The sequence below is a fragment of the Micromys minutus genome, assembly GCF_963924665.1.
Source record: "Micromys minutus genome assembly, chromosome: 4".
Lineage (NCBI taxonomy): Eukaryota > Metazoa > Chordata > Mammalia > Rodentia > Muridae > Micromys > Micromys minutus.
In genome coordinates, this window is record NC_137973.1 from 75445251 (window position 1) to 75457753 (window position 12503).

General features: G+C 43.5%; 1 protein-coding gene across 2 annotated transcripts in view; it reads right to left on the reverse strand.

Moving 5' to 3' along the window:
* Positions 1–2694: 2694 nt before the first annotated feature.
* HS2ST1 (heparan sulfate 2-O-sulfotransferase 1) overlaps positions 2695–12503 on the reverse strand; it is a 133919-nt gene continuing 124110 nt past the window's right edge. The window contains exons 5-7 of one of the 2 annotated variants that reach the window (XM_080915798.1): positions 8043–8140; positions 5879–6036; positions 2695–5130 (exon numbers count right to left, since the gene is read on the reverse strand). In XM_080915798.1, the coding sequence (XP_080771924.1) occupies positions 4904–5130; positions 5879–6036; positions 8043–8140 (483 nt within the window). In that variant the 3' untranslated portion in view covers positions 2695–4903. Of the gene's footprint in view, positions 5134–5878; positions 6037–8042; positions 8141–12503 lie in introns of both variants that reach the window. The other variant, XM_080915797.1, reaches the window with a different exon arrangement.

Below are 12503 nucleotides of genomic sequence, written 5' to 3' on the forward strand. Positions count from 1 at the left end.
GACCAGCTGTGGATCTTGATAAGAGGAGAAAGCTGGGCTCTTTCTACTTTGCTCCTGGCAGTCCTCAGGCCTCCAACAGAACTTCCTTACAAAATGAATAGTGCTAGCTCCCAGAGAGACCAATCTAATGCCGTCTTGTCCACTCAGGAGATCCGTATCAAACATTACAGACTGTCTGACGGCAGGTCAGCCGCAGAGAGGGCATCTAACTCCATCTGCATTCACAACCGTCTCAACACCCGTGCATGGAGCCGTAAGCGTGGTCAAAGCAGAATGCAACTAACTGGCTGGCTTCTAGACTGTTCCTGCCTGTGGTGTTCTCTGAAGATCCCCACCAGGAAGTAGGACAGAATCAGAATGAGCACCAGAGAGTTTAGTATCTGCAGCCTCATCTAAACAGGCCCTGGATGGATGCAAAGCACAAGTCCCGCTGTTCATAGGTCCCATAATCTGATCAGATTAGCACAGTATGTCTAGAGACCTAATTCACGAATCCTCTGGAGAATTTTAGATTAATTTAAAGGGGGAAAAATAAGTCTCTGGTTACTCTTGTTGGTACATGTGACTTATTCCCTCTCGACCAGTTTCTGGAGGTTTGGCCTACTTCAAATGAAATTACAGAACAGGCTGGCTATCCCGAAGGAAAAGAAAATGTACTGCCCCTCCCCCGCCCCCTACCACTGGAATTAAGAGGTTTAAAACATGGACCAGCACAGAATATCTAAAGCTGAACATACACTGAACTTCCTATGGCCCAGTCTGGCTACATTACCAAGAGGTCTTTCAGCTCACTGGAGAGATTAGTGTATTATCTGTCCCTCATCACTTGCATTTCTTTAGAACTGAAATGAAAATCCAAGAGGGTTTGGTGAAGCAATGAGTTTCTAAGCTTACTCACTGGGAGCTGGGAGACCAACCCCAATATGGGAAACCTTTCCAAGGCTGTGTAGATGGGGTCCTCCTCCAGTTAACACTCTACTGCTCCTGTGTCCTACTACCTCCCAAGACCAGTGAGCTGTGCTCTCACCTAGTTGCTCAGATGCAGATTCCAACCTGGAATATACATATAAGGAATGTTAAAAATCCGCCCTTAAAATCCATATAGAGCCAATATACAAATTAGCCCAGTACCTAACAGATTAAGTGTGGATCCTACACACGTGGATGATCTACCTCTGGGTATTTCGTGTAGCATCTTTAGGATCTAAAGTGTTTATGGCAGTAACAGTCGATTTGTATAGATTGTGTTGAATCTGAAGGTCCTCTTGATAATGCTAGTGTCTCTAAGCCACACTGGACACTGACTTAGAGACACTGTCATTACCTTGCTCTGGACAGGCAGCAGCAGCATGTCACATGAACACCAGAGGTCATCTTTAACAGGTCACCAAGCCACATGACATTCAAGTACAGGATGAATCTGACCCAACCCCTCCAATTCCCGCTCAGGAAGCCAGGGAGGAAGCTGTGCTCCCAAGGAGCCACGGTGGAAGAACATTTGGGAACGGGTGGGTGCCTTCCTTCAGAAGTCTGCCTGCAGAGCTGTCTGCCGGGGGTTACAAGGATGTAAAGGCTTAACAGCAATGGTACTAATACTTCACAGAGCAGAAGCATCTGAGCCTGTGAAATACAAGTTTCATAGAAAGCTTAGGTTCCAGATATTCCCATAACGGCTCCTGCGCCACAGCTGTGTCTGAAAAGGATGGCCGCAGAGCGGGCAAGATGGTCTCCGAGCAGAATTTCAACAGACATTAAAACACCAGCTAAGCATCGGGGAACTGGGCTTCAGTTAAGTTCTCTAGTACTTTTAGAGTTTTCAAAAAATCCATTTTATTTAAAAAGGGAATTGTCATCTACAAACTATTTTGTATCTATCTATGCAATTACAACATTAAAATACTCTGGTAAATTCCCTGCTGGGGCAGACAACTGTAGGGGTTTCCAACAGGAGGAAGAGCAACAGAGTGCAAATTCTAGGTGTTATCTGGATTTTCAGAATAGAAGGAAAACGATCGTTTATGAAGCTGGCAACTTTGAGTTTGTGGGTTTGGGGGTTTAAACCAGTCACCAGGAGGCCAGATGCAGCAGAGTTCGAGACTATGCAACGGTGGGACTGTGGGACTGGCTCAGGGACGCATAAGCAGATCCCATGCAGTGCTTCAAGTGCTACTACCAGATATATTTAAGTGACACTTTACAAATTAAAGCCAGGTGAGGTCAGAATACACCCTCTCACGACATCTTAAAACACAATGGTCCATCAACAGCTGCCATTTCTCAGTGGTAAGAAAACAGTCGGCACAAGCTGAACACAAAGGCTACTTCTTCTTTTGTAGGAAATAAACATCGATACATATACACACTGACATTATCTTCAAAATTTAAAGTGGTTCTTTTGCTTTACTATCAAATAAAAACCATCTTCTAAGGTCAAATTACTGAAAAAGCACAAAGGCCAAGAAAGAAAAGTATCTGCCACATTTAAAAAATACACATTATCTCAGTGGTTCTATTTACTTGATTACAAAGTTATGTACTCTAAGGACTCCTAAAGAAGCAAACCTACCCTTTTCTCAGTCTCCAGAAAGGACACTTTGAACCCATTCACTCCAAAAAGTGATAAAAGAAATATCCCGATTTTGTACTGGTGAACTAGGAAGCTGAGTCACCCGAAAGCAATGTACATAAGATGGAAGGAACCTCGGGAGAGACCGAGTCAGAAAGCAGTTCTTGGAATTGTAATCTGGGAGATTTGGGAGGTAGAGAAACTCTTTGGGGAACTTGGTTCAGACACAGACATGGCTTCTACGTAAGAGAGGTTAGTGGGAACTCTCAAGGATAACCTCAGATTTGCTCAACAGCCAGATGCCTGCCTTCACAGGGCTCTTCAGCTTTGGGCAAGAAAATAACTGGTTTTAGCAGGTACCTAGAAGCTCTCACTGGGAAGGAGGGAGGGAGAGAGAACATGTTACCATGTCCTCTGAATACTGTCATCTCGGTGGGGCTGGTGACTCAGTCATTCCTTTAAGTGCTTTCTGACACAGAGTTCTTCGCTCCCCTTATCACACAGCGAACACTTTAAAGTCTCCCGTGGAAAATGCTCTGTGTGATAAAGTCCTGTTTAGAAATATTTAAATATGCAAATAATCACTCCTTTAGAAAAGTGTGTCTGAGACGAACCTGGATTCTGGATGTGAAGAGGGAGAAGGTGAACAATTAATACAGAAATAAAACTCTACAAGATATACTTTAACAAGAATAGGTGTGAAACAGCCACCATTTTTAGATGGCAAAGTCAGATTAAAAACAAGAACATCTTTCTAGTTTGCAGAAGGCGTTCCTGCTTCTCCTCACCAGCTAATGAGGATCCCGAGTCGTCAGAGCTCACCTGCGGTCCATGGTTCAGTCGTTGCTGAAGCACGGAAGATAAAACACTGAGAAGACATTTATCAAACACAAATTTATACCAGAGAAAGGGTTTTTTCCCTCATAAAGCTTAAAAGTGGATTTTCCGCTTTCTGCTGTTCAGAGAATGGACACTATGGAACTATGGGCTAGAGACGCTTCTGGGATAACAGGTCACATCTGAGCAGCACGCCACACTTTTCACGGTGCTCTCTGCCATGCCATCTTCCTTAGTCCTCACACCGTCCCTGTGAGGTAGGTACAGCAGGTATTAGTGTCCTGATCCCAACATGAGGACGCTGAGGCAGACGGGCCAGGTGACTAACATCACACAGCGTGAATGTAGAGCTGGAACCAGAGGTCAGAGGCTCAGACTCTACTCTCTTCCACGATCACTACTGCCTCAGGGGTGAGTAATGTTCTCTATCAAAACTGGAAGGCTACATTAGCTCATTTTAGTGACATCGTAACAGCAATGTTAAATGAGAAATACAAGAATAGCAGGTCTGATGACTTTACTCCACATAGTAAAATTGGTGCAAAACCACTTTTGTCTACTTACTTGTAACTTTTTGGTCCAAATACATAAAATATGCACTATTTACAGCATTTTCCTTTTGTAAATGCAATGCTTTAAAACACATTATAAAGCACCGTAGTAAAAATAGTCTACAGGTAAAAGTACAGAAGTAGGCAAATCCTACCCACATCACAGCTCACTGACGGAGTCGCCATGCGGTCTCAGTCAGTGTACAGGGTTACAGATAAGCCGTGAAGAAACAAGTATTAAACTCACTGTTTTGATATTGATATGTGGAAATCCTTAAGAAAGCCTCAGATAATGTCCACATTCTTAGAAATATCATCCCAATATTAGATACTGGGGTGACAGGAGTCAGGAATACTGCTTTAACTCTTTTTTGCCTTTGTACAGTATTATTCATGGTTTTAAGTTGGTTTCTTTAATACTAAAGATCATCAAATAAAATAAAATAAAATAAAGCCTATATAAATATGGCCAACTTAACTGTAGCAGAAACGTTCTGAGAAAATATGACCAACATTCTAATACACCTTGTGAGACATGATTTATAAACAGTTATTACACGGTTCAGTAGAGGCAGCACACAACTGCAGAACAGCAAGTGCAGCTGGATTCATCTTCAGTCAAGGACAGGTGAGGAATGCTTATCACAGCGAGAGAGCAGGGCCTCTTCTGACTAAACTTCCCACGTGTGTATTTTAGGCCGTGTAAGCCCCGTCCCCTGCCCCAGGAGATGATAACTATTGTGAAAATGAAACAACAAGAAAATAAAACACCGAAAGTTAAAACTCCGCAGACCCGACAACCCGCAGCATCTCATTCTTGACACCCACATCTGTCCCCAGCTCAGCTTGGAGGGCGGCTTGCACACTAGCCAGCAATGCCACGGAAGCTGAGAAGGGAGGTGACACAGAGTCAAGTTCCGGATCAAGAGTGCTCTGGCCACACCTGCGCTCAGTTCGACTTAGGGTAAATCTTTTCATAGAAAAAGTTCTGGGCCAGGATGTAGAGGTCCCCGTCTTTCTCGCGGACAGCGTGGGCTCGGATGAACTGGAACTGTTCCAGGGCAAACTCATAGAACTCATTCTCCATTTTCCAAACGTCAGACTGCTGCAGCTTCGCGATGGTCTGCTTGGTGGGCACTTTCTTCTCCGTGGTTCTCCTAAGGTGAGACTTCTTTCCTACTTACAGTGGAAAAATAAGAAACATAAGTAATTCTTACAGAGCATAATCAGACACGCCTCTTTACTTGAAGAAATGGTTTATGTTAATAAGTCACACTGAAGGGTACGTAACACACTGCCTTATAACATCAACATAATCTAGCAAAGCCCAAAACTAACTCCTCAGAGGCAGCCTCAGTCAGAAGGTGAATCCTTAAAAGCAGAGACAAAAGACCGTCATGGTAAACACAAGACTAGCACTCAGGAGGTAGAGGCTGTGACTCTTTCCACTTTAAGAATCATTTCCTTATTTTCTAACAACAACCAGTGTCCAGTGTGTGTGAGACATCAGAGAGCTCCCTGGAGTCGGTTCTTTCTCCCATCACACATCTGGGCTCGTGTTGAGCCCATCTCACTGCCCATCCTTCATTTAAAAATCTATGATAAAGCCTGTATCTAATTTCCCACTACCTATATTTATTACAATCATGGACAACCAAGGGCAGATGCAAACTCTAGGGGAGTTTGAGGGATGATATGCTGTCAAACAACTAAAGGTAAGCCATCAGTATCTGAAGGAATCACAAAAGTCTGGACATGCATGTCGACAAACCAAAGTAGATACAACCCATTATGGCTGGCTGTTCATGTGTTTAGCCTTCCCAACCCACCCCTCCTCTAGAACTGTAGTCTACTTTATTACAGAGTGAACTGTAACAAACAAAAGTCAGTGATGACTTTAGAAATAAATCTACCATGCATATACCTGTACGATAGAGGTCAGTAGCACCCCTGAAAAATCGGGGCAAAGCTGCCTCCAGTAACATGATGAAGTCTTCCAGCTCTTCAGTAACTCCCACCAGGAAGTACTCATTAATTAGGTTATACTTAGCTTGATCCATAGCCCATCTGCTTCCAACGTTCCTGAAACCACAGAAAAGGAATTAAAAACTTGGTTGTGAAATGTGCCAAGTGTTTTTATGTATCTGCTACCCCTGTCATGGAGGGACACACGTAGCCGCTGCAGCATCTATGCCCTTAGAGAGGCACCTTTAAACTGGATTCTAACTCTTTCCTTCCACATCTGGCTTCTGCCCCAACGCAGACACTTAGACTTTACCAAAGGGTTCTGGAAGTGAACAAACTTTAAGAACAATTTGTATATGTTCTCTTATTTGACTTAGTGTGCAATGTGTGTTTTAACACTACTCTAAAACTTTGTTCATTCTGAGAGCCCCTTTGGTAAAGTAGAAGCAATTTGTGTTTATTGTTTATTTTAATTTGTAAACCCCATGTCATTTCCTTCCATGAGCTTTGGTGTTTCTCGAAATCATGAGAAATAGAAAGTAGGTAAGAAGAGGCTCCACTTAAAATCTTTTTTGTTTATAGTGTCAGCTAATGTTGTTAACAGGTTTCACCCTAAATAGACTATACTTCTGGGATCTAATTAGCACCAGCATTCTTACACCTAACTTGGGCTCTGCATTTTAAGTGCCAATGTGATCCCAAGGCTGCACTTCACTCTTTGTTTTCTCAACTATTAAAAGAAAGTCAGGACCACAAACCAAAAAGCTGGGTGTGGTGAGACATTCCTGTTATCCTAGCACTTGGGAAGTGGAGGGAGACAGGAGGGTTTCAAGTTCAAGGGCAGCCTGGGTTACAAAAGATTCTATCTCAAAAAACCCTTAAAGGCAGGGGAGGAAGAGGGATTAGTTGATTTCTCAGGTCTCCCCAAGTCGTGTAGGAAATTATTAAGTATTCTCTCCATTTAAAACTCAATTAAGCAATACTTCTTATTATTCAAAAACAGGGTCTGGCAAACATTTTCTACAAAAGATACAGAGTAAATTTTTTTAGGCTTTGTAGGCTACATGGTTTAAACCGTAACTGTTTAAGGCTGTCTCAGCAGATGGTAAATGCACCGGCATTAGTGGCTGTGCTCTGTGAAGCTTTATTTACAAAGAACAAGTGCTGTGCCATATTTGGACCATAGAATTAGTTTCCTTTTCAGAGAAAGTGCCTAAAACCCGAAAAGACTCATCCAATGTTTCTAATTCTTTTTTTGTTTTTAAAATGATGATGCTTAGGAGCAGGCTACAAGCAGGACCTTGAACTTTCTGTCAATCTACATGGCTCATATAATTTAGTGATCTCTTGAATTTCCCATTACAGTTTAAGAAATATACTAGTTCTGGATGGATTTTGTTTCTTCATTTTCTATCAAAATGACTGAATAGACCAGGTTTGGCAGTGCATGTCTGGTCCCAGCACTGGAGAGTCTGAGGCAAGAGAGTCTCAAGTTTAGGTCAGCTGATTAAAAAAAAAAAAAAAAAAAGACCTACCAAACAAAACCCGCTCAAAACAAAGAGTGTGGACATAGCCCAGTGATACATCAGTTGCTTAGCATGTGCAAAGTTCCAGATCTGATTTTTAGAGCCCCCAAAATATTATTTAAAGAACTTGAACACAGAACATTTTGGGGATATACATTATGTTTTCTTTTTAAATAAAAGCTCTTCTGTACTTCATGTTTACTAAATTACAACTATATGTTTTAAGAGTATTGTTGGACACTTATAAACTCAAAATAACTTTTAATAGCTTTCTATAAATACTTCTTAGCTTTATTTGATCTACTTGAAGCAGAAAGTGTAGGGCAAAATAAGGTTTCTGCAGTGAATGCTGACCTCCAAGATCCTCTGCTGGAATTCAGCAAAACAGAACCCAAAGCAAAAATAAAAACTGCAGTTGATAAGACACACCACGGAAGTTTCTGTACAATGAATCTTTAAGAACATCTAATGGAAACCATGTCATGTGTGGTGCAGGCTCCCGTAATTCTCGGTGTAGTCCTGGCTACCCTGCCCTGCTCATGGGATGTGTCATGGAGATGAAGACGGTGACCACTGTAGCTTAGTTTAGTTTCCTACCAGCATTCCGAGCTGTGGCCACAGAAGAATGGGATCTGAAGCCAGAGCTTCTCTGGAGCACAGTCTGAGCCGCCCTCAGCCACACATTCATCGAAAGTCTGTAGCAAAGAAAAGAACATGGGCAAGTTACAAAAACCGATCTGATCTCTGAATGTACGTGTGCTTGTTAGTGAAAGCGTGCACTTGCCAAGGTGTGTAGGAAGGTCAAACAACCCAGGGTGTCTTGTTTGATACAGGTCTTTTATTGCCTGCTGAAGATGGCAGGCTACCTGGCCCACAAGATTAAGGAATTTTCTTGTCTTCACAGCTCCCTTCTCACCAATAAACTCTGCAAGTACAGATGCTCACTTCTGCACCCAGCCTCACACGATGGAGGGAGCTGAACCCAGGTCTCCCAGGGACTCATCTCTCCAGCTCTCAAAGTTGAAACACAGTAAGTTAGGAAGTAATGAGTAAGAAAGCAAGGGCTGGGGAGATGGTGCAGTGGTTTAGGGCACTTGTTCCTGCAGAGGACCCGAGTTACGTTTCCAGCATGCACAGGTGGTTCCCAGCCATCTGCTGCAGGTGTCGTTTCTGACGTCTAGTGAGAGACAGCAGTGAGGGCCCACTCGATGCCCTGCCCTTCAGGAGCACTGCCTGGATGTAATTTTAACATGCAAGTCTTGCTTATTTTTGACATGGAGCATCTGTCCTTACCACATCCGTCTGCTCTACGAGTTCTTCAAAGTGTCATGGTGCCCCAGATCTCTAACTTTGCCAGAATGTTTCTTCCTTGGTAGACTGATTCTTCCAGCCAAGGTTATATAATACATAAGGCCAGCCTTCCAGCTTCTCCTCGGCTGAAAGGCATTTTCCCTCTTTTGAGATGTACATGGTGCCTTGCTAACAGCCAGCTCTGAGGAAGGGCACACACTCATCTGCATGTGTCACCTTTCTGTCCGTACGAAGCTTCATGTACTTGTGATATCATGTGTCTTGTTCCTCAATTACGGTCAGAACTTGAAAAGACCTTGCTGTGTGCACATGCGTGTCAGAGCACACTGTATGTACAGTACCACACAACTGTGGGCAGAACTAACTAGTACTGCTGCAAAGGCCTCCATCTGGATGACGGTACTAGAGGAAAGTGCTGGTGAGCAGGAGACAAGGCCACTCTTTTCATGACATAGATGAGATCGCCTTCAGCCGTTCCCTGAGTTCGCATTACGTATGTGCAATCAATCTAAGTGGAAAACGGTGCCCTTGGCCATTACATTACTTAGGCATTTCCCTAGATGGTCTGTGTACTGGCTGGTTTTGTGTATCAACTTGACACAAGCTGAAATTATCACAGAGAAAGGAGTCTCCTTTAATAAAAAGCCTCCATGAGATCAGCTGTAAGGCATTTTCTCAACTAGTGATCAAGGGAGGAGGGCCCAGCCGCCCATTGTGGGCGGTGCCATCCCTGGGCTGGTAGTCTTGGGTTCTATAAGAGAGCAGGCAGAGCAAGCCAGGGGAAGCAAGCCAGTACACAGCATTCCTCCATGATCTCTGCAACAGTTCCTGTTTCCTAACCTGCTTGAGTTCCAGTCCTGACTTTCTTTGGTGATGAACAGCAAGTGTAAGCTGAATAACCCTATCTTCTCTAACTTGCTTCTTGGTCATGATGTTTTGTGAAGGATTAGAAACCCTGACTAAGACAGATTGGTGCCAGGAGTGGGGTATTCCTATGACAACCTGACCATGCTTTGGGGAAGACTGTGGAAGGACTTGGAACTTTGAGTTAGAAGAGCCATTGGGATATTAAGAGCTCCATGGGATGTTCTGTAGGAGCTTATAAGATAATGTTGAGAACAGTGTGGAAGATGGAGGCCTCACTTGTGAAATTTCAGAGGGAAGATTAAAGACTCTTATCAGGGCTGTTGCTATTTTGATTGTGACTGTGCCCTGATATTTTTCCCTCTTGAAGGAAAAAAGTATTTTAGTAGAGCCCACAATTAAGAGACTTTGAATCGTTAAAAGACTTTGAATTTTAAAAGTTTGGATATTTTAAAGGGACTAATTTTTTTTTTTGTCATTGACAACATTTAATTGGGGGTCGTGGACAGATTCAGAGGTTCAGTCTATTATCATCAAGGTGGAAAGAATAGCAGTGTCTAAGCAGACATGGTGCTGGAGGAGCCTAGCTCTACATCTTGATCAGAAGGCAGCCAGAAGACTCCTCTGCCCTGATTGGAGCTTAAGCATAGGATCTCAAAGTCCACTCCCACTGTGACAAAGGGATTGTCATTTTAATATTTAAGAATTTGTAAAGACTGTGGGTCTCTTAAAGTTATGTAGATCTTGGGGTGAATAAAAAAGTAAGGGTTGAGGCTTAATGTGTTTGTGTGTCAAGCTGACAAGGGGTCAATTGTACTGGCTGGTTTTGTGTCAACCTGACACAAGCTGGAGTTATCACAGAGAAAGGAGCTTCCCTTGAGGGAATGCCTTCATGAGATCCAGCTGTAAGACATTTTCTCAACTAGTGATCAAGGAGGGAGGGCCCAGCCCATTGTGGGTGGTGCCATCCTGGGACTGGTAGACCTGGGTTCTATAAGAAAGCAAGCTAGTAACTACGTCTGTGTGAGGGTGAGTTGTTTTTACTTTTCTGAATGCAGGACCCCACTACTTAGACCAGGCTATCCTTGAATTCAGAGATCTGTCTGCTTCTGCCTCCCAGTGTAAACTGTGTTTAAATTAGGTTGGCCTCTGGGTTTGCTTATGAGGGTTGTCTCAGTCGTACAACTGAGGTAAAATGATGAAAGGGAAGGGCAGGTACATGGAGGGGGGCTTTGGAGGGAGGAAAGGGGGAAATAAATTATTTACGGAAACTAGAAAGTGAGCTGACCACAAGTATGAATGCATTAGTTAATTAAGTGTCCCCTGCAGCTGACTATGACATCTCTATGCAGCTGAGTAGCTGTTTCACTGTCCTGCCACCCTGACTCCCAGGAGATGAAGGCTCTGACATGGAACTGTGGCTCAAGCAAGCCCTTTCCCCCTTAAGTTGCTTTTGTCAGGATATTTTGTCATAGCAACAGGACAAGAAACTAAGGCAGTCTGGTTTAGATTTCCCGCTGGAAGCCAACTCCCAGAAGTGGCTTTACTACATGCCAAATTAGCTTTAAAAATCCACCAAGCAAGCACATGTTTTGTTTCCACTTATCTCTATTGTACCCCAATTTTCACAGAGTGTGGCTCAAGGAAGCAAGTGTAATAGGTCAGAAAGTTTCTAACAGGCCCTAACTCACAGCATGTTCCCTGCAGCTCAGCACAACGACTCCACTTCTTCATGCCTGTAACAAACTAGGGTACAAGGCTATGAGTCCCCACAGCTATTCCATGTCTGCACACGATTTTGTGTGCGACATTCACCAACACTGGGTTAACTATACGAAAGGCATGTTGGGAGAATGCACTACTGAAGGCCTCCACAGCATTAGTATGTAGATAGTGCGGACTATATGCAGACAATGAATAATCAGACTGGATGGCTATTTTAACTCAATTCTTTAATTAGCAAACTCCTAGTTCCTGTGTTCAAGTATTTTAGTCCTTCAGGCAAAGAAAATTTAGAACATCTTCAAGTCTGTTTTTAGGCAGTGTTTTAAATCTGCTACCTTACAGGGGCAGACTAAAGTTACCTCCAAACCAAACGTCTGCGGGCCATGCTGTTGGCCTCCCGTGCATGGCATTCCGTGTGGCCACCTAGTCAGTCATGGGCTAGTGGGCTGACTGCAGAGCAAAAATGGACAACTTCTGGGTCACCCGCTTCAAAGAAAACCATCTGCTTGCCCTTCCGTTTTCCCAGTGGGCCACGAGATAGACGTTACAGTGGCCTGAACTCAACAGAACATGAAGATCTCCTGAGAACGGCAGAGCAGCAATCCATGAGGACACTGGGCACTTGAGAGACAGTGTGCCACAGAGCTTCCTCTAGAGTATAGATCTTAACAGGAGAGCTAAATCCATGTACATAGGCACGTGGGAGGTGGGAGGCCAGAAGTTCAAGATCACACTTAAGGCTCTAACAGCTGAGTTTGACCTATGGGAGACCCTGCTGGAACACAAACACAAAACAACAACTTAAAAGAAAGTTAGGCAGGTGAAGTGCTACACGATTTTAATGCCTAAGGAGGCAGAGGCAGAGTAGCAAAGAGGTGGAGGCAGGTGGATCTCAGTGAGCTCAAGGCTAGCCTAATATACATAGTGAGTTGCAGGACAGCCAGGGCCACACAGTCAGACTCTGTCTTGAAACAAACAAACAACAGCTAGATGTATCCTTGCCCCCAAAGCTTCTATGTAAGCATCTTATCTGAATTGTTTGTTTTCTAGCATTTGGTGTAATTTACCCATCAAATGTGGAAAAATGGTTGGGTTCTGCCCTCTGGGTTAGCTAATTTTATGTCAACTTGACAAAAGCTGTAGTCCGTTAGGCAGAGG